At 43.8% G+C, this 25,537-nt stretch overlaps 1 protein-coding gene across 2 annotated transcripts in view; it reads right to left on the reverse strand.

Annotated features, from left to right (window-relative positions):
• Positions 1–1,835: 1,835 nt before the first annotated feature.
• LOC137298431 (FAST kinase domain-containing protein 4-like) overlaps positions 1,836–25,537 on the reverse strand; it is a 29,702-nt gene continuing 6,000 nt past the window's right edge. Inside the window, exons 4-7 of one of the 2 annotated variants that reach the window (XM_067830696.1) lie at positions 6,639–6,753; positions 5,064–5,139; positions 4,197–4,311; positions 1,836–3,417 (exon numbers count right to left, since the gene is read on the reverse strand). In XM_067830696.1, the coding sequence (XP_067686797.1) occupies positions 3,286–3,417; positions 4,197–4,311; positions 5,064–5,139; positions 6,639–6,753 (438 nt within the window). In that variant the 3' untranslated portion in view covers positions 1,836–3,285. The remainder of the gene's footprint in view (positions 3,418–4,196; positions 4,312–5,063; positions 5,140–6,638; positions 6,754–25,537) is intronic. The other variant, XM_067830697.1, reaches the window with a different exon arrangement.

Below are 25,537 nucleotides of genomic sequence, written 5' to 3' on the forward strand. Positions count from 1 at the left end.
AAATATAATGTTACATTTGACCACTTCCCAAATGGCACTGTGCATTTTCATCAAAGTAGTTTCGGAATAAGAATGCAGTCCTGCACCAATGGCTCAACACAGTCTGATTGGGCAAGATAAGGTGTTACAATGTGTAGTGCAGAGTTGTCCCCCTTTGGCTTTTGTATAACGCATCTACATGTATTTGCTTGTAGTCTCTATGGACAACTAAAATGTGGCAGATCTCTGAAATGAGTGAGTAAATGTTCTTTCACACTTGGTTCAATAATCAAAGTGACCAGACACTGCTTAATGCAGGGATGGGAATGGGTATGAGTGAAAAAAAAAAAGAGGAAAATGAGCTCGGTTTTTTCTCCTCGGACTTAGATGATTGACAGGAGTGAACCCAGTGCAAGAAATTCTGCAGATCTGTGGAAAATTCTCATCCCTGTTGAAAGCATCTCAAACAGTCATGTATTGCCTGAAAATATTTTCACAATGGCAACTTATTTGTGTGTACAACACATTCACATTGAACCAACTGCCAACTTGCACATCTTCAGTTTTACTTCATACAACTTCATAATGGCAAGGCATTTATAACAATTTGTTTATGAGAAAGATTTTACTCATTCCACTTACTGACAACCAATTACTACATAAAGTGTTCACTGGTCAGGAGGGGGACATACAGTAATATTCGTTTATAACGAACTCAAAGGGACTGTTGTTTTCAGTTTGTTGTAAGCGAAGTTCATTCTAAGCGATTCGGGAATGTTTGTGAATATTCGGAAATTACCAAGAATCGTCACCACGCCAGTGGTTTGAGACAAGATCATGTTCACAGAGAAAATAAAATATTTTGTGTCAAGCTTTACCGTTTACGTTTACGTGACAAGTCCTTCCATGCTGACTTGAAAGAAAGACTTCCCAGATCACTATTTATGCCTTGACAATGTCAACAAGATTCACAAGATTAAATAAATGATAACATTTCACAGGTAAGTTTATTTTATTATTCCCTTGATCCTCTGTGAGGAAGCCTGTTTGTTTTCACAAGCTAATTGGTGACACGTGAGATGACACGACACGCGAGTGGATTCGGATCAGCTGTTCGTTATAAACACGTCAATTAACGCGTGAAATAGCACAGAGGGCTCATCAATTTGTTCGTTGTAACAGATAATTCGTACTATCAGTGTTCGGTGTATACGGTAGTTAATTCATAACAACATATAGGAAAGCAGTCGGGACTTCTGAATTTGTTCGTTGTAACCGGCAATTCGTTGTAAGCGTGTACGTTATAAGTGAACTTTACTGTAGGTTGATGTACTCTTGATGATCAAAGGGCTCAAAGGCCTCAGGGTACATAAACAAACATCGGGTACACCAGCCAATGGGCCCCGAGGGACCAGTGAACAACGTATTTATCTTACTGAACACCTCAATGTTAATGTTGAACTGTTTGAAGCATGGGTATCGGATCTTACATTTCAGTCAACCTGTGTGAATCGTGAATCATGCATCTTGCTGTTTGGACAGCAGGTAATATAAAAAATGCTGTAGTTTAATTCCCCTTCTTAATATTCACAGTGACTGCACTTGAAAGTTTTGTCAAAAATCTATTTACATGTATTGGAAAGCGAGAGAAAGCTGTTTGTAGCCATCACTAGATTTTGCAGATGACACAAGATAAACAAATTTAGAGTTATCTCCCTTCAGTCGATTTACATTTGCAAAACATCGGTAATATAATAATATATGCAGTGGACTGTTATACTCTTCAGCAGATGATGCATCTAGTGTCACTTTGATTCTACAACTTTCTTCAAATCAACAACACAAGCAAATAAATATGAACAGTTCATAAATATTCTTTAATGCATATACATTCACCAAACACAAAGGTGGTAATGGGGCAATAACAATGCACTAGTGTGTGTTTCCAGGTGCAAACCCACATTTCTCATCAAAGCATGACCTACTGAGCCACTCACCAGTGACTGAATGACAATTTCCATAACTGACACACACCATCATTTATATGGGTCACTTGATGGACTTTCCTGTACTGTTAAAGGGGCACTCTGCCAGGCAAAGTGGCAGGCCCAGTTAGTATGATGTAAGTCCTAATTGCTGTATTGTTAACAACAAGTTGAGTCAAGTTCTACTTGAAAGGCTCAAAGTGTTAACCATGTTTGAAGTTTCCATCGGTTTTATTTAGTTTCTGATTTGCAGCAAAACCAAAGCACTGAAAACTAATTCAGAATAAAAACTCTAAAATGCTGTAAGCCAACAAGAAACTACATCTTTTGATATTTGCCTGTTCTCAGTGCAGGTCTTGGGTTAGCATGAATTTCAAGGACTGACAAGTACATGGTCATCAAACTGCCAAAATATGGTAGCCATATTTCTCTTTGATCTCAACTCGAAATGGACACCAGAGCACTGTTTCGCAAAGCTATCGTAGTGCTAAACTGTCCTAACTCCTCTACTGTAACATGGACTTATGACAATCGTGGTGCTATGATAGCTTTGAGAAACAGGGCCAAGATCATTTAGAGTAAATGAGAAACAAAACAAGTTGATCTCAAGTGGACTTACAGCACACAGTGGAGCAGTGATCTTCCCCTCAATAATAAATTACCAGCCTCTTATATACAATATATTCTTGCAAATTGTGGCAAATATTCCAACTCACTTTGAAACATGGGGCACAGAGTTCAAAGTTCAATGTTCAGTGGTGTAGTATATGCTACATACTCTCACTGAACCATGAATATTAACAACAGAAGAAGTGCCATAGGCAGTCACCTGAGTAGGCAGTGAACAATTAAAAATGTTTCACACAAAATAATTGCTGTCCTCACTGCTATTCACAAGTTTCAGCATGATTTCTGATTAGTGACATACAAATTGAACAAAACATGGGTATCAAAGGGAGAACCATGCCAAAATACTGAGTTAGTTAGTGTCGAGGAAATTTACACTAAGAATAGTTTTAGCTTCACTGGACAAGCGGTTTCTAAAGAATGTTTATGAGAGACAAACAGGTCACAACAAAGGCTTACTATTCTTTCAGTTGGGTGACATTCTGTCACTGACGGGTTTTCAACATTACATAGAGTGGATGCTTTTAATATAAAATGAGGACCCCTTTAACTTTGTGGCTTGGTACCTCATTCCAGTAATCTTTTGTTACAAGCCTGTGGCGAGACAAAAAATTTTAAAACTGCCCATGGCTTGGACTCTTCCACTATAACAAAGCAAGTCCATGTCATATTCCTTCAGCGTGACATCAACAACTTATATTGACTGACGCTGTCCATCCCCCAGTGTGTATCGCTGTGATGCGCCAACTGCCTCCTTGAGTCGCGACTGCAGGTACTGTACCGTCTTCACAACTGTGTTCTTGTCTGCTAGGTCAGTGTAGGACACCTGCAGTCACATTCAATAACAAGTTTTGTAATACATGCAGTAAAACCACTTGTGTGTATTTTGTGATATCCTTGTTTTACTATTTCTGTGTTGTATTCATGGTTTTGAGAATGGGTGAGTGAGTGAATGACAGTATTACTCGTTTGTAGCCATATTCCAGCAACATTATGCTGGGGAGCATCAGAAACGGGCCTCACACATTGTACCCACACAGGGAATGGAACCTGGTCGTTTGGCATGATGAGCAAATGCTTCAATCATGAGGCTAGACCACTGCCCTTTTTGAGAAGTGAAGTCTCAAACCTCAAGAACGTCTCAACAGACAAATATGTTTTCATAGACTGAAAAAGAGTAAAAGCTTGTGGGTCAGTAATACAATTCAGCAATACCTAACCAACATGATGGGATGAGTGAGCAAGTGCATTGGGTTCATGCGGCTTTCTGCAATATTCCAGCAACACCATGGCAGGGGACACCAGATATGAGCTTCACACTTTGTATCCATGTGGAGAATCGAATCCTGGTCTTCGGTATGAAGAGCAAATGCTTTAACTTGGCAACCCCACCACCCCTACCAACGTGATGGAGAACAGAAGACTGGACTAAGCAATTCATGATGAATTTTGTGACCAACAAACCACACCCTCAGGGTTAGATGACATGCAGTCATCTAGGTCACCATGCTGAACTGACCCATTCAGTCGCCTCATGCAATCAGTACAAGTTACTGGGGACCAGATCTAACCTGGTATCCCCACAGGTGACCCCCATGGACATACCTGCACCACCTTGTAGCCGAGGAGAGACAGGTGCCGTGCCTTCATAGCCTGGAGCCCCGTGGGGGCGATGTCATGAAGTGTCATGTCTAGGTAGTCCTGTACTAGGATACACACCCTGCAAACATATAAACTCATGCAGTACTCCACCTAAACAAATCTGATTTGAAACTCTTGAACAAATCGGATTTACCACATCTTAGACAAATTCAGGTGTCTAGTTTGCTTGTCAAATGGAACACTCAGCAATATGGCAGAGGTAAGTAAATAATCAAGTCTGGACCAAACAATCCAGTGATCAACATCATGAGCATCTATCTATGCAACTGGAAAATAGTGACATGTGTCAACCAAGTCGGCGAGACTGACCACCTGATGCCATCAGTGAGTGAGTATGGTTTTAGGCCGCTTTTAGCAATATTCATGCAATCCCAGTCAACTCTTACGACAACCACTGGTTGATTAAGACCAGTACTAATTCAAACTCATTCACCATATTAATTCCATGGAGATTATACCCACTATCCTTTCATCAAAAGTTTTCATCCAAACTACATCCCATTTTGGTGTGTAGTGTCATAAGACAGGGTGTATATCTCTAAAATATCAACTGCTGATCATCCGTTCACACTGAATAAACGTGTACGTCACAGCGGTGCATGTAAAGCATCATCCTTGCATCAACAGTGCAACAGATTGACAAGGGCTGTAACTTTGTACAACATAATTTTATAAAGGTTTTTAAACTTGTTCAACATATTTATCACTTAAAGAACAAAAGTGATGTCAACATTCTGTCAATCATATTTTCTGACAGACGGAGCATGCCCAAACCTGTTGTCCTGTATCACACTAATAGGATAACATTACCTATGAAGTTCTGGGTCATCAACTGATGTGTCATATGGTTTTGGCATTCCACTTTTGTCAACAAACAATTCGGCATCTGAAAATTAGGCAATCATATACAGAACTGTGTTGTGAATGATTCAAAATACATAATATATATTCATGGTATTATGCAGCCTTTATCAGAATTTGATGAGAAAATTCCATTTTTTTGTAATAAACACAATTTATACCAGTCTAAGTAAACTTAGTCTCAGTGTATTTCGTTACACTACACCACTGAGTATAACAAAACCTAGTAGGTCGCGTCAGGTAACCTTTGAGCAACCAATGACAGTCCAATCAAATGCAAGACGGTTAGTTAGATTTAACCAATCAGACAATGGTTACTATTTATGGATCAGAGGGATTTTCGAAATATTCAGGTCACCGACACAGATCTCTCCACAAACAAAAATCTGCATATAAGACAGTTATTTGACCTGCAGTATATACGCTTTGGGGTTTCTGTTGACATGGTTATCATTAGCTAATATTTCCGCAAGATAACATCCTTGAATATTGTCAAAAACACTATTTTCAGCGACTGTTTACCCATCATTGTCATGGCAGTATGTACGCCGTGTGCATCACCCGGAAGCGATCGTACGCTAAATAGCATTCGGAATCGTTCGTGTACGAACCTTTTCGAAATAAAAAGTTCATAAGGGATGTGCGAATGTGCACTTTTGCGATGTGGTAAGCTGTGTTCTGATTGGTCAATCTCAAAGGTTACCTGACGCAACCTCCCATAAGGTTTTGTTAGACTCAGTGGTGGAGTGTAACGAAAAGTACTGAGGATAAGTTTACTTAGACTGAATTGATACAAGTTAAGCTGGATGCTAGGGCTATTAAAGCGCAGCTCACATGATAGCACCTGGACTGTAATACAAACACAATAGCTGGGCTTGGATACTGATTGGCTTTGACTGGACAGAGTGGACAATCAGGTGACTACAGGCAGTGGCCACGAGAGGATGTGTCATGTGAGTGAGTAAATATATAGCTGAATTTACTTAATATTATAATAATAATAAACCTTTGTACATGTATGTTTAACCTTTAACTGTGTAGTATTTATGTTTATAATGTACATCATTGTTGTAAATCTTAATATTACTATTGTGTTTTAATACTGTCAGTGCAATATTTTTATGAACGTTACATGCTCAAGAGTTCTTTTGAATGTAAACCAAATTTCCTATGTGGATAATAAAGTCTTATCTTATCTTATCATATCTTACTGTGACAACAGATGGCTAAGCACTGTCACATTGCAAGGTAACTGCTTGTTAATTTGATAATTTTGGAAACAGAAAGGGAATTCAGCTACAATTCTTTCTATTATGGACTTTATCATGTATTATACAATGTCAAACCGTGATTGGGTAGTCCTGATTGTTCAAGACTCCTAATTCAGCTTCCTTCCTCCAGGAGTTGTCTTGGTAACGCTTCCAGTGTTGCTAACAGAATCTGATAGTCAAATTGATCAAAATGGATATTTTTTTATCAATGGTGTGCAATAGGAAATGTTAATCAAATGGGCAACATACACACCTATGTGATATCCTGAGCTGCTGAAAGTATTGGACTTGACATATTTCTCCAAAGGAACCATTGTTGAAAGTGCCTTGTCAATTAGCTTGGCACTTGATCTGTTTTTCTTCATAAACTGTAACAAACAAGACAAATATTTATACCACCATGAACACAAATGCATATTCGTCAATTTTAATTGAAAATGTATCAACAACTTTAGAACGCTATTGCCGGTATACCGGTACAGTCACTCCGTGTTAATCCCCACACTTCTGTTTTTCATAAAAAATGTTTGGATAGTGAAAGGTATGGACTACTGAAACAAACTTTTATGAACACCACTACAGTAGAGTTACTTCCCTTTGACATAGGAATACAAAAACATACGAACATATTCAAGTTTCAAAAGACTTTATTGCAGTTTGTAGACATAACAACTTGAATATTCATATAACAACCAATCAATGCATACAATCATGTCTGGATAGATTATACATACACATAACAAAACTCACTTGTGAAAGAAATCTCCAACGACAGTCTGCTTAGCGAGCGGCTGGAAAGACGCGCATTCTCTCTAAGTTTTTATCATCTCCAATACACTTGAAATAATTTATCATAGAGTCCATATAAGCTCTTATTTGGCTGACAGTAGGGGGAGGTGTTGGTTCTGGCTCATTGTCAGAACCGTCTGGGTTGCTGTTGTCAGCACTTGTAACCATAGACCTAATCTCATTTGATGACAGCGAAGGACTGGTTTCTGCTTCACTGTTGATGTCAATGAAATCATCTGCATTTTTAACATCTCCATTTTCATCGGGGAAGCGTTGGAGAATCTGGCGTAGTCCCAACAAGACCATGTCATCTTCACCAATGACGGCGTCAGAGGGAGTGGGGATAATGTCAGCATGACAGTAACAGTTCTGAATGGTGGAGCTTTTTACGAGGGTTGGCTGAAAAGTTCTCAGCCTGAGTGTTTTTTTCCCACCAGGTAGAGACAGGTGTTAGCCACCAATGAGGACAATCATTTAGTGAATCATAGACACAAGAACTACAAATGTACTAATAGTTTTATCTCATCTACAGCTCTTTTGGTAAACCTACCCTCCGAAATCATCAGAAATGGACAAAACTGAATACAGGGCAGTCATCAAGTACTTGCAAAAGAAAGGGATGTCCCCAACACAGATACATGCTGACATGGTCTCCACTCTAGGGGATGATGCTCCTTCATTTTCCACAGTAAAGAAGTGGGCTGCAGAATTTAAGCGTGGCAGACAAAGCCTTGATGATGACCCACGCTCAGGAAGGCCTTCAACAGCAACCACTCCAGAAAACATCACGCGAGTGCTCGATATGTTGATGGATGATCGACGATTGACTACTCGACATATTGCTAGTGTAGTGGGCATCTCTCATGAGAGGGTTGAGCATATTATCACCAACGAATTAGGAATGACTAAAGCTTCTGCAAGATGGGTGCCAAAGCTCTTGACAGCAGAACAGAAACGTGTCAGGTTCCAGACGTCCCTTGACAATTTGCGTCGTTTTGAAGCAGATCCCGATGATTTTGTGGCACGATTTGTAACCATGGATGAGACCTGGATACATCTCTTTCAACCAGAAACAAAACTACAGTCAAAACAGTGGAAGCATCCTGATTCACCAGCTCCGAAGAAAGCCAAGTCTGTTCCTTCAGCTGGAAAGGTGATGGCATCAGTCTTTTGGGATTCCAGGGGTATTCTGCTCATTGATTATCTTGAAAAAGGTCAAACTATCAACGGCAGATACTATGCTGATCTACTGAACCAGTTGCGAGAAGCAATCAAAGCCAAACGACGAGGGATGATCGCTAAAGGTGTCCTCTTCCACCAAGACAAAGCGCCTGTTCACAAATCGGTGGTGGCCATGTCAACAATCCGCGATTGTGGCTTTAAACTCATTGACCATCCTCCTTATTCACCTGATTTGGCTCCATCTGACTTCCACCTGTTCCCCAAAATGAAAAAGGAACTCGCCGGTCGCCATATTGCAAGTAATGACGACATCATTTACGCTGTGACTGATTTTTTTAGGGTAGCTGAAGAAAATTTCTTCCTGACCGGGATTCGGGCCTTGCAGCATTGCTAGCAAAAGTGTGTGAACTTGGAAGTGGACTATGTCGAAAAATAAATTACAAACGTGGACTTTGTAACTTTTTTCACAGTGAGGCTTAGAACTTTTCAGCCAACCCTCGTACTTCCGACCAGGTAGTTTTCACAAATCGAAGCACTACTCGGAGCGTTTGTGAAATGCTGTATATTGCAATATGCAAATGATACGTAGTGCAATATTTCTTTTGAGAACCGGTATATTAGGTATAGAACATATGTGATGTTTTTGACACTTACTTTTGTTCAAAACAAATGTTTCACTTCTTCATTCAATGTTTACTGAGGTTCTATAGATTGTATACATAGGAAAAAAGAATCTGACTATGCAAGCCTAATTTTGAGATCGTTGTTATCAGAACGATAACATACATGTTTAGGACTTATAATGTGATTGATTGATTGATTGATTGATTGATTGATTGATTGATTGATTGATTGAGTTTTACGCTGCACTCAGCAATAGTCCAGCTATATAGCGGCAGTCTGTAAATAATCGAGTCTGGACCAGACAATCCAGTGCATCAATCCAGCATCAGTCGGAGCAATTGGGAACCGATGACATGTGTCAACTAACTCAGCGAGCTTAACCACCCGATCCCGTTAGTCGCCTCTTACGACAAGCATAGTCGCCTTTCATGACAAGCATGGGTTGCTGAAGGCCTATTTCATGCCGGGACCTTTATCGCTTGGACCTATAACGTAGAAAATGGGATTGACACGTACAATTAGTTTCACTCACTGTCAAACACTTAAGTTCCTAATATATCGCAATACGTATCACAACAGGGGTGGCAGAATACCAATATATTCCAATACAATTATTTGTTTTAGTAGTATAGGGAATGATAGTTCTGGCTCACTTTCAAGAAATGTCTCTACAAAGCCTTATTTACTAAATAAGGCTTTGGTTGGGCCCTTAGCTCTTGCTACTATTACCCCTACTACAAAAAAGTTGGCGGTAATTACTGTGCCTTGGTAGGAGGTAACACTGTGCCGTACGGTACGATCAATAATTCTTCTCTTACAAACCCCCTACCCGGCCCATCCCTCAAGTAGTACAAGTTAGGTTCGTCGGCTTTCATATCCACTTTATCTATGTTGTAAGTTTTGACTGACCATATAGGATCGGTGGCTCGCTTACGGCTATCGCCCTCGTGTTCCCCTATGTCATGTTTATATCGATGAAACAGTTTAACGTGAACCGCCTACGATCTCTTTGGTGTTCATAATAAAGGCTTGCTGGGCTTTTTGTATCCCCTGTTCTATGTACTTTTTTTTCTCGTCCTCGCTGATAGCAGACTTACGAGACTTGGACCGAATATCTTGTTTCATTCCGTTATATTTTTTGAGTTCAGATAGGATTGAACGAAACTCCTCTTCTGAGATCTTACTGTCAGAGAGTGCCGTGGAAATTCGCTCACTCACTGTGTTCAGCTTTGCTTCGGCCAGGACCCTGATCTCGTCGTGTTTCAATGCCTTACGATTAAGTCTGCGTGATACTAACTTAAGCGCCAACCCTACCAACCCTGTCACCCCAGCCGTTATTTCAATACCTAGCACTATAGGTGCAGCCACGATGGTAGCCAACAACCCAACACCTGCCGCCCCTAGTCCCATGCTGGTTGCCATAAGGGTAGTGTCAGCCCTGTCCACGATATTGAAAGCTCTATTGTACTTTTTACATAGTGCTTTCCGCGTGTCACGGTCTTGTTCTAGTTGACGTTTCACATCACATAACTGCCTCAAGCGGAACCCATCTACGGTTTCCAGCGTCTTCGCTACTTCCTCTACGACTGGGTACAGACCCATCCTATAATATATATTACGAAAGATATTTTAATTGGGTTTCAGTTAATACTCTATCAATGTATTTGAAGCTTACAAGGTCTATACCCCTAGTCAGGGTAATAGGTGAGAGTCTAATAGACTTTTCTGTTGTAATAAAAAACCCATGGAGGCTTATTAAGCGGTTTATAGGACCCGTGGAGGTATCCTGTTGTATAACAATACGACAATATTTGTTTGCGTGTTCTTTAGCCCAGTGTATTGCCACCCCGGGTAAAATTGGGATTGCTCTCGTGATGTTTTCCGGGTCCCCCCATCTTATAAAAAAGACTTCTATGATGATTGTGGAAGGGAAGTGTGGTATCTCAATATTCCTCACCCCGGGAAATATATTAGTGACAAATGTTAATTTACTGTTTAACCCAAAAGCTCTTAACCCAATTTCTTCGTTACCAAACCATATCATGACTACTACATCACCCTCCGGAATGAAATCCCCGACCCAGATACCGCTGTTCCTAATCTTAGAGATAAACCAATTTCCGCTAAATGTGATATAAGGTGAGGCGATTGTTAAGTTGATTAGCCATTTGGGCTCTTTAAAATCTGGTAATGACACCCGTCTGTATACGTTGTCTTTGAAGTGTAGGATATAAAATTCCTCTTCCTCACCAGGCTGATCGAATCCCTCCGTGTCTCCTAAGTCGTTAAGTGTAGTGTTGGGATGATGACTGGCCATTATTATACTATTACGATATAATTTCCAACTGGTTTTCTGATAATAATTCAGGGGTTAACTTCATACCCATGAAGTGTATGTTGTCAGGCAGGAAGATATTGATTAGTGATATCTTGTTTTCCACGATCACGTTGACCCCCTGCAGACTGGTCTTGGAGTCGACACCCACCCGCACGTAAACGTTGCAAACTTGATACTGGTGTCGTTTCACCCACCCGAGTTTGATCCCCTTCACGATCTCGACATCATTCACCGATGGTTCCCCTAGGTAGACTTTGATGATCAGTGTTGAGTTTGCCGGTAGACTCTCTAGTATCTTGACCACGCCTTCGAATTCAGACACCAACTGCAATTTCACGTTTTGTATGGCTGGTTTACTCGATAGCATGTGGGCTGCTATAGTGTTGACTGGGCTGACGACTATGCTACGTCTCTGAGTTGGGACGTAAGCCACGAGCAGGGTTCCATTGTTCACGACTTTGTTTAGGTGGTTGTCTTTGTTATCAGTGAACACGTAGGGGGAGACGAGTTTAATATTGATAAACCAGTTGTTATCGGGTAACAACACCCACTTGTCATCTTCGGTGAAGACGAGCATATATGGCTTGTTTCGGGCGACGGTAGTGCTCTCAACATCGTCTAAGTCGAACAGTTTACCTCCGAACGATGGGTATATTACCCAATTATTATCACCGGTGTTGACAAGGGTGTACTTAGTGTTGACTGTTGCTCTTGTGGTATCTACTATATCACTTAGGGTTCCACCGGAGGGGATTTCAACGCGTTTGTAAATGTTGTTTTTCAGTTGCAAGGCGTACGATTTACCATCTACTCCGGGAGCGTCGAAACCGCGCGTGTCTCCGAGGTCGGAGATCCCGATATTGACGCATTTTTTCACTCCGGGCCCTTGTGCGCTGGTCATTTTACATGAAGCGTTAAGCTGAGGTATCCTATATTTACAGGATTATGATTTATATCTAACACCGATATTGTCAATTCAGGTATGTTGCCCTGGGTTAATCTCTTATACTGCCGTGGTGAAAACGACTCGGTTCTACCGTCGTTGAATTTCTCAGTTTTCACCGGCACTGCTCTCAGTATAGTGGAAGGGTGACCTCCTTGAATGTTGTACGTTGTGCTCACCTGATCGAGATGAATGTATAGCTCTTGGTATGGTACTAGGTCGGGTAACTTCGTGCCTGTGACGGTTGTTGTTGGTTTTATCTCGTCAGGAGACATACCGAGTATCCTCGCTAATGGTCGGCCGAGCCTCAAGGAGGTTCTTCCGTTGTTGATTAACACCACTGTGCCGTTTGAGTCGTTCATCTTGAGTTCGGCTCCCAGGGGTTTGAAGACCTCGTCGTTTAGAGAGCACACACTGTAGTAGCCGTCAGTTATCTGACTGCGAGTTCCACTGACGAACAGCTTATTGTTGCTGATATTAATGTTAGTCCATTGCGGTAGGTAGGTGATATCGCAGAGTGCGACTTCGAGTTGACCTGACGTGTTATCGATCGCGTGCGTCAGCTGAACGGCCTCACCGCTCGTTATTCCTGGAAGTGTTATGTACATGTTAGAGTATATATGCTCATTATATAATAGTTTTAAAATGTATTCCCCTGGTGTGTTTTACCCTAAACTGGATGTAGATTTCTCCCCCATGAAGATCGTGGTTGCTCCTGAGTTGTATTTCAATGCCCAGCTTTTAGATGTGTTCGATAAGTATAAGCTTTCGGTGACTAACATTGAGGCAGTCCACGCTTGGTTCAACAACCCTATGCAGTTCTGGCAGAATCAATTCAACTTTGCCGTGTGGTGCGCTACAACGGGGTGTGGTGTGACATTGGCCGACACTAGGCGTGGACCGCTGAGTCAGTCTGTGTTCAAGTTCCACGTGTACTACCAGGTCAGACGTATCCTTAAAGAGATCAGCGCCCCCCTCCCACAGGACAAAGCGTGGGACGCAACAAACAACCCGTACGATAGACGGGTCTACGAACGTATTTGCAATGAATTTGAAATAAACCCGAAGACGGATTGGCGTTTGCCGGGGTCGAACCACGGGTTGGGTATTCCTTATGATGGCGCGCGACCAGTGAAAGAAGTCAGTGATGATTTACTGAAACGAGATATACTACGCCAGGACTTTGCTTTGTCGAGTAATGAATGGAGGGATGATCGTATGAACTTTAAAGGTGGTGTTGCTTTCACAGTCCAGAAAGTGGAGCAGTCAACCGCAGACGGGTGGAAAATGTTCATGCTGGACACGTCGAAAGGATTCACTCGTGCCGGGGTAGTCAGGTTGAACGACTCGATTCGAACGTACGTGTGGGCGCTGTTGGGTGCGCAGTCGCAAACGCGTTCCAACATCATCGGTAAGGGAACTGCTTACGACGCTCAGAAACAGTTCGTTGCCAACGTTGAGGATGCTATTAATTCTCCAGTTGATCTCCCGCGGGCCATCGAACGCTACCAAAACGTGTTAGAATACGCCAGATCGAAAGTCAACTACGTGTTCGGCGTGGGGCTGTACATGTCTCCGAGTGATATGCAACTGAGAATAAAAAAAGTGGTGGGTTATAACAACAAAATAGTCATAGCCACGGCGGACCAAAAGTTGGGTATCAACCCCGATATTAACACCCCCTATATCCCACACATCCCACCACGTGAAAAGGGTATAGTGGCGCCACCTCCGGAGCCTAAAGTTCATGTGGGGGTACCCCCCACACACCCCCATATTCAGGCCTCCAATCACATCGATAATAAAACGGCCCTGGTGGTTGGTGGGGTAACTTTGGGACTTATTTGGTTAAAGATTTCTTAGCCGCTACGTACACCAGACCCGCCACGGCGACAATGGCTGCCCACAGGTTTTGACTGAGCCACATGGCAGTTTTAGACAGAGCGCTCAACAACCACGAGACGATGCTACCCAGGATGCCGGGAAGGGCTTCGGCGGCTTTACCAGCCAGTTTAGCTAGGCCTTCCCCGAGTTTTTTTATCCAGTCTTTAACACCACCGCCTGGGGGTGTGGGGGTAACTCCCCCCACAGGGGTTCCCCCTGTCAGTGACACCACCAGGGTTGATATGATGAAACCCAATGCAGTTAGAATGCTGGCGATGGTGATCCCTTGCTCCCGGAACAATATCCGAATCCTGTTGGCTAAAGTTGTATCCTCATTCAGTATTCTATCGATTGTTTCCCGAATACGACTGATCTGGGATCGAAGCTGTTCACGATTCGAGGAAGCGGCTTCCAATCGTGTACGTCTCTCGTCTTCTAAATCACGTAGTCGTTCATTGATACGACGCTTCATATCATCGTTTTCAGTTTCGTTGAGTTTGGTTTTTTCCCTAGCGATGTGCTCGTCGATTTCGTTCAGTTTCCCCATGTTGTTCACGAGTTCTCCACGCACGCGTTTCACGGCTTCGTCTAAGCCGCGCAGTTCCCTTACCGGGAAGTCAAACCCCGGTAACGGTTTGTCCCAGTAGGTGCTCAACAGTTTTTCTATGCTGTCCGAGGCTTCTGTAGCACGCTGTGGTGTCATTTCATCTCTAGTGGTGAGGTGGGATCTGGTAGCTTGCAGATCTTCTTTAACGACCTTAGGTATTGCACCACCGTAATCATTCATGTTTAGATTTTTACGGATAAATTCGACACCACGGCGGCTGGCTAGAGTTGACAAGGCCAGTGGTTTTTTATTGCTCTTGTTAAAGAGGTCAACCCCTGGGTCAGACTTAAGGCGTAGAACACCCTTTGTATCAATAAAAAAATTCTTATGGTATCGACCCTGTGGTTCAACGTAGTTTTTATCTCTTCTTAAACTTTCGTAATAATCATTTACCGTTGTTTCCAAGAGTTCTTGGTTCAATGGTGAACTAGTAAATGAGGTCTCCTGCACATCGGATGCCTGGGCACTAGCGCCCGGCATCTCCGTCATATCTATGTCTTCATCCATTAGTATTAAAAATATATTTCTTTTATATAACAATGTACGGCAGAAAATTAGATCCTTTCAGAAGATTGAGAGAGCCATTAGGAGCCAGAGCCGTGCGCCAGTCGGTGACCATCACCAACAATCCCAGCAAGATAGACCAGAACCAAACTCTGCTGGTTAGATTTCCAAACCTTGGTGAGAATGACCTCATTGTACCAGGCACTGTTCGACTGGTGTTCAATATCACGTTGACCTCCGACAACGACAAACGCAAGCTAGTGCGGAACGTGGGGCGAGCTATCATCAAGAAAACGACCGTCAAGATCAGCGGTAACGAGGTGTTGAGTATCGACGACAGCGACGTGTTTCACTGCTACAAGGATCTCTGGAAAAGCGAGAGAGAACGAGTCAATGATGTGTACCAGGGCATCAGCAAATCAACCCGGGCGCGCATAGGGTATGTCTTCACGACAGACCAGCAAGACAAGCTATCGGACGGTGAAAAGGCCATCGCTCTAGCATACGGGAATCGATTCTGCGTGCCGCTCGACTTCGAGTTGCTCACGGGACACGCGCCGTTTTACCAGGCCACGCTGGGTGATAGGCTCGAATACGAGCTCACGTTTAACGACTATAGCAAAGTAGTGTGTACGCCGAACGGTGATGAGGCTAGTTATACCATAGACAACATCTCTCTGGAGTTCGACATGGTCACTAGCCCTGAGCTGGCTAGGCAGGTTCGAAGTCAGTACTCTGGGAAGATGGCTATCCTGTACGATCGCGTACTGAGGCATAGATCAGTCGTGCGAGATAAGAGCGACACTGTGTGGAATATCAACCTGAACGTGCCGGCGCGATCGATGAAAGGTATCCTGGTCGTCCCCGTGGAGGATTACGATCCATTCCGGAGGGACAGCGAGAAGTTTTTCAACCCCGAGATTGAAAAGGTGGAAGTTACCATCGAGGGCGTGCCCAACCAGCTGTTCAGTCATGGTATGAGACCACACCAGCAGTGGGATGAGATAAAAAAGCTACCAGTGGGGGATTACATAACAAAGGACCTGGACCTCGGCTCCGTGCAGATCGGTGAATACCTGACCACCAAGTACGCCCTATGGTTGGATATGCGATCCACAGATGATGATAAACTGCACGGTAGCGGGCGCCGTATAGATAACGGCAGCGAAGGGATAACCATCCAGATTACTAAGAAGGCTCAAACCGCTGGTAAGTTGAAATTATATCTGTACGTTATTATGGACGCGCAACTTAATATAGACAATGGGAGATTCGTGCAAGCCATCTACTAGTGGGGGAGACCCCCACACCCCCCGGGGGTACCCACAACTACCCACTGACCCACACTGCGCCATAGTGTGCGGGCAGACTGGCTGTGGGAAGACCGTTTTCGTGTTGGATATGTTGGAGAGTTACTACAAGGATGTGTTCGATAACATCGTTATCATGTGCCCTACTCTGAGCATGAATAAAACGTACGCGCGACCTTGGGTGATGACGGACCCGGACGTACACAAAATCGACCCTGGGACACGCCTGCAGGACTGGTTGAAAGCTCTTCACGAGAAATTTAAAGGGGAACCGACGCTGTTCATACTGGACGACTGCAGCGCTAATCGCGAGATAACAAAAAAGAGAGACATGCTATCGTACCTGGCCTTCTCCGGCCGGCATGCAAATCACAGCGTCTGGGTGCTAACGCAGAAGTTCAACTCGGTGTTGAAAGACCTCAGGGAGCAGACGCGATGGGTGGCCTTATTTCACTGCAAGGACAGGGATTCGTTCGAGGAGTGTTTGAGAGAGAACGATGTGATGAGTAAATTAGAACGGGAACGTGTGAAGAAACAGCTCGCTGAAACTAAACACGCTAAGCTCGTGCTAAAGACCGACCAACCAGTAGCATATATAGTGTGCTAAGCAAAGCTAAGCAAAGCTAAGCAAAGCTAAGCTAAAGCTAAGCAAAGCTAAGCATATAGCTATGATATTCGAAGTGTTTGTCGTGTGCAACTTAACCTTCATTTCTCTGTGTTTTGCCTGTATCGGGTATTATATAGTTAAAACTAAATCTTACTTGTTGTATTATAAGATGGAGTGTGAGGAATTGCTCGAACAGTTGGGGGGTACCCCCAGTGGGGGTGTGGGGGATTCCCCCAAGCGAGAGAAACTGGTGGCGTTGGCTGTTGGCGGCAAAGCCAAACATTACTTTGGAGACTACACCCCGGATAAAATTCACAAAATGTCAGCCGAAGAAATCGATAAGCTGTACGCTAGATACGAGTGCCGGCTCGGAGCAGAAATGACAAAGACAATAGGATCGGCTATGACCCAGATATACACCGGTATTGTATCACACTTCCTTCCCATTCCACCAGAGCGCCGACTTTACCTGTGGGAGGACCTCGAGAAAGACCCTTTTATCGAACACGCCGTGAGCTCTATCAGCTGCGGGCTGTACCACAAATATGGTATGTTGTTGGCTCCAGTGACGGCGGCGATTATCACGGCAAAACATTGTCAATTTGAGAGAAAGAATAATAATAATAGTATAGATGGATGCTGCACAGGAAACCCCAGTGGGGGAACTGAGGGAAACCCCTCCCGAGGTGACGGTGGAGACCCCTTCACAGGAACCAGTGACCCCAGTGGGGGTACCCCCAACAGTAACCAGACAGAAGAATCCTAAGAGAGTAGCTGCCGGTAAAAAACGGTGGTGTAACCAACATAAAGTGACCAACCCCCGACTGTTGTTGGCTGTAGGTGTAACTGCTGCCTTGGCTATCTCGTGGTTATATACACGTGAGGGAAACCCTCACCATGAGGTGGTAACCCCCACTGTTGGGGGTGTGGGGGTATCCCCCACTATTGACCCGCATATCATGTTATAATTTTAATATTTTATATCATATACATAATGTCTGAGGGGAAAACGTTCGTCAACGACGCATACCACGCCACAGTGGTAGCCAGTCTAGCCGTAGGGTACGCTCGGTTGACTAAAATGGTGCTTAAACAACCAACTATCAAGCTAGATTTCAACCTGCAGGATATGGGTATGCTCATAATGAACCTTGGTATGGCGATGGCCACAAAAGACATCCTAGTAAAACAAGGAATAATACCTGATAATATAATGAAATAAATATAGGGATGGCCACGATAGCTATGATGGTCGGTGGGGCGTTAGTGAATGCCCTGGCATTTTCCGGGAGTAATTTCCTCTTCTCGAAACTACGAGATGATCACGCGGCTGAAATACAGGAAGAAAGGAAGCGGCACGATCTCGCTACTGAGAAATTACAAAGGGCACAGGCTGAGTACGCTAAAAAACGCCTCCAGAGGATCGATTTTATTAACGAACAACTCCAGCGTGAAAACCATGCCGTTCAAACATTCAACGATGTCGATGAAGCAATGAAAGAATACTACCTACTAACTGGTAAACAATTGGAACCGCTCAATAAACCCACACTCGCTCAATACTACACACCATCCAAGGGACAAATGAATCGTGAACTGGGCTTCATAGTGTTGGGTATAGCAGCTACTGCGTTGGTTGCGAAGCAATTAAATTAAAATACCTATATAAGTAAACATGAGACCCGCTCCATACCGATGCGAATACATACTTATGGGGAAGACCGAGGCCTGTGGTAGGAAATGCAGGAATCAGGGGTTCTGTTGTTTCCATATGGGAAGTCCTAACTACACGTGTTCTGTGTGTGGTATCGGGGTTAAAGGACATTACTGTCTATGTAAAGCTCACGGAGCGAACGTAGTCAGACATCAACTCATCTACGAGAATAAAAAAGGCTACATAAAAGAACGTAGGCGACTGCTCAAGATAGCCACTTAAGCGTTACCTCCCCTTACTGTGAACCAATTAGACATTGGTTCTCTTAGGTGTAAACACGATGTCTACTGTAAGCGAGCTCAAGCGGGTCGCAAAACAGAGAGGTGTCATCGGGTATTCTCGAATGCGGAAGTCAGCATTGTTGAGATTACTAGGTTTAGAAGCCCCTCCTACGGTAAAACAATTAAAAGCTCAAGCAAAACAGCTTGGACACACGGGTTATTCAAACCTGGGGAGAGCCGGGTTAACCGCATTGTTATCACATGCCCCCGTAGCACGCCCCACTGTAAAACAACTGAAAGCCGAGGCACACGATTTGGGTTTAGGCGGGTATTCCCGTATGAGAAAACCACAGCTTGTAGAATTATTACGACAGAATAGAGCTATTGACCTACAGTTCGTGCGCACTGAGCACGCCGTAGGCAATTATTTGAGAGGTTGGCGCATGCGCGTTGATAGAAACATAGACATTACAGATATCAAGCCTCTGATAGCTGATAAGGTCAACCAGGAACTAAATAACTTAGGAAGTATCAAGTTTCAGATCACAGTGAAAATGTCGCTCGATAAGCAGGTTGGGAGTACCACTGAGTATGTTCAGCCTTACTTCCGAGGTAAACAAGAGGTCGTCACACATGCAGAGACCATTGACGCATCAATCGATACAAGTTTTCAGCAGATACGAGAATATCTAGAACGCTACACACACTTGGGGTCCGGGTGGGTTGTAGATAAAATCGATAATGTCTATCTAGACATAGCTAACTACGTGCCGTTCAGAGGCGGGTCATACCTAGCCTTGCCTCCCTACTATAGGAACAAACATGCCATAGTAAACGTTAAGAATAGAGGAAACGATTGCCTGAGGTTAGCTATCAGGTCAGCCTTATTTCCAGCTGGCAAGAATTCAGATAGGCTTTCTAGCTATCCCCAAGATGATGGGCTTAATTGGGATGGTATAGATGAACCCACCCCAATATCCCAGATCACTAAAGTAGAAAAACAGAATAATCTGGCTATAAATGTCTTTGGGCACGAAGGTAACACAACAATAGTACACAGGGTCAGCCCGGTGAAGGATCGCCAAGTTATCAATATATTCATGATCCAGCGAGGTGAAAAGTATCACTACACGTGGATAAAACATCTCAGCCGGTTGTTGCACGACCAGTCGAAACACGTTGGGGAAAAACACTTTTGTGTACGATGCCTACACGGTTTCAGTCGAGCTGATTTATTAGAATCCCACCGGGATGATTGCCAAGGTGTGGGGCAGACGGCCATACGAGTCGACATGCCTAAGGAAGGTGAAAATATCCTAAAATTCAGTAACCACAAGAACCAAATGTCTGTACCTTATATTATATACGCCGACTTCGAAGCCTTAGTGGCTGCCGCCGGCGAGGCTCCCAGTGGTAGCTTCACCCACAAGACACAAGAGCATAAAGCCTGTTCGTTTGGATACATTGTCGTCTGTTGTGACGGGGAAACGAAAGCTCCGGTAGTGTATAGGGGCCCTGACGCGGCTGAAAGGTTTCTAAAGTGTTTGCAGGAGGAAGAAAAAATTATTAGGAATGCATTGTATAGAATCGCTCCCATGCGTATGACCCGAGCTGACAGGCTAGCTCACGCTAGTAGCACTAACTGTCACGTGTGCGACTCACCACTTAACGGTGATTCGGTGAGAGATCACTGCCACATAACTGGTAAGTATAGAGGCGCCGCTCACAACGCGTGCAACCTCAAGCTTAAAATCAACCCTAAGACAATAAACATCCCCGTTGTCTTTCACAACTTGAGAGGGTACGACTCACACTTGATCATGTAGGCCATCGCGAAAATCGATGGTAATATAACGTGCATCCCCAACAACATGGAGAGATACATCTCCTTCAGCTTAAACGGACTTAGGTTCATTGACTCGTTTCAGTTCCTCCTGTCGTCACTCGACAGTCTGGTCAAGGCCAACAATACCTTCCCTATCACCGATCGATACACAGACGCCGAGACTAGACCCCTGCTTATGAGGAAGGGTGTGTACCCCTATGAGTACATGGATAGTTGGGCCAAGTTCACCGAGACCAGACTACCCCCTATTGACTGCTTTTATAGCAAGCTGAATGAGGCGTCCGTCTCACGAGATGATTACTCGCACGCGACTAACGTATGGAATAAACTGGGTTGTAAGAACCTGGGTGATTATCACGACCTGTACTTGAGGACAGATGTACTGCTGTTAGCCGACGTGTTTGAAACGTTTCGGCAGACATGTTTAAAGCAGTATAAACTCGACCCCGCATGGTATTACACCAGCCCAGGTCTGTCGTGGGACGCCTTGCTTAAAAAGACCGGAGTTAATTTGGAATTGCTCACAGATTACGACATGCACCTATTCATTGAGAAAGGCTTGCGAGGTGGGATTTCCATGGCATCCAAACGATACGCGAAAGCAAATAATCAATACGTGAAAGGTTACGATCCTAACAAACCAACCAATCACATTCTATACCTCGACGCAAACAACCTGTACGGCTGGGCCATGAGCCAGTATCTACCTACAGGGGGATTCGAATGGGTACCCCACGTTGATGTTATGGGGGTCGCACCAGATTCGAACAAAGGGTATATCCTCGAAGTTGACTTAGAGTATCCCAAGGAATTACACACATCGCACAACAGCTACCCCCTGGCCCCCGAACGTATGAGGGTTAACACAGACTGGATGTCTGAGTACCAACATAACTTGTCAGGTGGGCGTGTGACAGACGTTGAAAAACTCGTGCCTAACTTAATGAATAAGACCAAGTACATCGTTCACTATCGCAACCTACAGCTGTACCTGTCGTTGGGTATGAGGCTGACCAAAATACACAGGGTGCTCATGTTCGACCAGAGCCCATGGATGGAGCCCTACATCAGAATGAACACAGACCTACGAAAAAAAGCCACCAGTGATTTTGAGAAAAATCTCTACAAGCTCATGAATAACTCGGTGTTTGGTAAGACTATGGAAAACCTGAGGAAACGCGTAACCGTGAAGCTGGTTAGATCTAGTGAGGAAGACAAGCTCAGGAGATTGATAGCCAGTCCGGCATTCAACCGTAATAAAATATTTACAGACAACCTGGTTGCCATACACATGAAGAAAAGCCACATAAAATTCAACCAGCCTGTTTACGTGGGGATGAGCATCCTCGATTTATCCAAACACCTGATGTACGACTTTTACTACAACGAGCTCAAGAAACAGTACGGCGACAGGTGTGAAGTGCTGTACACTGACACGGATTCCCTGCTGATGGAGATTCGAACCGAGGACGTGTACGAGGACATGAAAAAACACCTCGATTTATACGACACCAGCGACTACCCTAAGACCCATGCCATACACAGTACGGTAAATAAAAAGGTCTTAGGTAAGATGAAGGACGAGTGTGCTGGCACGCCCATAGCCGAGTACATAGGTTTGAGACCTAAGATGTACTCCATACTGAAAGCCGACAATAGTGAGATCCGGAAGGCTAAGGGGGTTAAGAAGTATGTGGTGAAACAACACATCAAACACGCCAGATTCAAGGAAGCCCTGTTCAAGACCCGTACCTTTAGGCATAAAATGAACACACTTAGAAGTGATGGGCATAAGATATACGGACTGACTATAAACAAGACGTCCCTGTCGCCTATGGACACGAAACGTTGGATAGCTATTGATGGGATAAACACATATGCATATGGACATGAAAAAATTTGAGGCTATTTACTACAGCCCGCGTGGGTACTGGAAAGGAGCTAGCGCAGTAGATAAGCTAGCTAAAATAGCGCGAGTACCCCCGGAGGAAGCCAAAGCGTGGCTTGAAAAACAAGCCCTGTGGCAGATCTATTTGCCGGCACCACGCTACGTGCCTAGAAGGAGGTTCGGTATTAACATACCTAATAGCGTTCACCAGGCAGACCTACTGTTCCTACCCCACGACAAGAGGTACAAGTATGCCTTAACCGTAGTGGACGTAGCCAGTCGTTACAAGGAAGCCGAACCCTTGACCACTAAAGATTCGGCCCAGGTAGCCAGAGGATTCGAACGCATATACAAACGCAGCCCGCTGACGTGGCCAACAGAGCTGCAAGTTGACCCCGGACGGGAGTTCATGGGTGCCGTGTCACAACTGCTAGCCAAACACGATACAAAGGTCAGGCGTGGCACGGCCGGAGCCCATCGCAGCCAAGCCATAGTTGAGAGATTTAATAGGACTTTGGCTGAGCGCTTGTTCGGCCATCAGTATGCTAGGGAGATGGTCACCCCTGGAAAACGATCGACTGAATGGGTCACGAGGTTACCCAAGGTGGTGTCGGCAATCAACCATGAAGTCACCCGTCTCACCGGTAAGAAACCGGCAGACGCTATCAAATTAAAATCAATAGTTGCAGAGTCGGCCGCTCCATTGCGTGGGAAGGAGAAACAGATACCAGATAGGGCCCTAGTGAGGTATCTATACCAGCCGGGGGAACACGAGGGCGATAGCCGTAAGCGAGCCACCGATCCTATATGGTCAGTCAAAACTTACAACATAGATAAAGTGGATATGAAAGCCGACGAACCTAACTTGTACTACTTGAGGGATGGGCCGGGTAGGGGGTTTGTAAGAGAAGAATTATTGATCGTACCGTACGGCACAGTGTTACCTCCTACCAAGGCACAGTAATTACCGCCAACTTTTTTGTAGTAGGGGTAATAGTAGCAAGAGCTAAGGGCCCAACCAAAGCCTTATTTAGTAAATAAGGCTTTGTAGAGACATTTCTTGAAAGTGAGCCAGAACTATCATTCCCTATACTACTGTTTTTGTTTTGCTTTGTGGAGACAATGATTACCCAATCAAATACCATGGAGTTGCATGTACTTTGCTTTCATTTCTTTGAATGTCGTGAAAGACTGTATGGTGTTGATGAAAGCTAAAGGTGAATCCTAGTTTGGATGGATATTGGACTTGAACCTGAGGATAACAATGATAGAATCCTGGCATGACTTATTGGACCTACAACACCATAGAAAAACCAGGAATGTATATATATCACAACACCTGAGAAGATCCAGGCTACAACTGATCTTCAGTATTCAATACTTGATGTAAGAGATGACCACGGGGATCTAGAGGTCAGACTAGCTGACCCGCTTGACACATGTCATCGTGTCAAAGCTGTGGAGATCAATGCTCATGCTTTTCATCACTGGACTGTCTGCTCCAGACTTTATTACATACAGATTGCCGCCACATAGCTAGAATACTGCTGAGTACGGCGTAAAACTCAATAATAACAGCAACATAAAGCATCTTATGGACAGAATTTGCATTAATTATGATAACCTTCACTTTATTCGGACATCATGATGCCATACAGATCTCATCACAATGACATCATTTATGGTATCAACCATTTAAATTTTTTCAACTTTGTTGCTTCAAAAAAGTAACTTTCAACCTTATCTGGCTGAATCTGTGCCAACAAGCTGATAACATTTTATGTTTTGTACATAATTCATAAAGAATGCTTGTGAAAGATCATTACACTGGCAATCTGTATAATACCGTGAAGCTCCTGTTTTCAGATGACAGTTTGAAAAGAAATGTCGGAAAGGTGAGGTGAGATGTTGCAGTTAAGAATATTTTGCTTACATAATAACATGCATGTGTGTGAATGTGTGGCTGTTTGTACTAGCCCAGACTTAAGCTGGGTTCATAGTGCTGGCTCACTGAGATGCCATGCCGTAGTTATACCATACTCAGACACATTATACCGACCAGTCCGAGTTGTAATCCATTAATGTTGAGCGCCTGGCAGGTACCAACAAATACCATATTTGTACGTCTTTTGGGGATGAAATGTCATAGAGGACTCACTACAAGTTACATCATTTTAAAAGCACACTGAGCATTAAGTGAAACAATTAACATAATAAACACACACATGACTAAACGATCAGCTCAACTATATAGTTTGTGAATAACATTTTGTTTTGAATGTGACACTGAGCGAGTGACTATGATTTTACACTTAAGCAATATTCTAGCAACATCAGTGGGGCACAACAGAAATGAGCTTCACACATTGTACCCATGAGGGAGATCAAACATGATCTCTGGCGTGACAAAGGAATGCTATAAATAGTATACCCCATTGCCCCAGGTGATAATGGACCAGTACATGGTCAGACTGCTTCCTGCAACCAGTGGACACTTCACTTGAGGATTGCTGATTTGGGAATTTAGGGGTTTGTGGTTTTGCTAGTTATATGTAAATTGTAATATTTCATGTCACCATGAAACTTATTGTTTGGTGGCATGAGGTGAAACATTTGCACGAGTGAATGTTCTAAATTCATGAGGACCTCATCATGCTAAAAACCTGGGTTTCCATACATGGGTACAACATCTAAA

Source organism: Haliotis asinina, chromosome 10 (genome assembly GCF_037392515.1).
Source record: "Haliotis asinina isolate JCU_RB_2024 chromosome 10, JCU_Hal_asi_v2, whole genome shotgun sequence".
NCBI lineage: Eukaryota > Metazoa > Mollusca > Gastropoda > Lepetellida > Haliotidae > Haliotis > Haliotis asinina.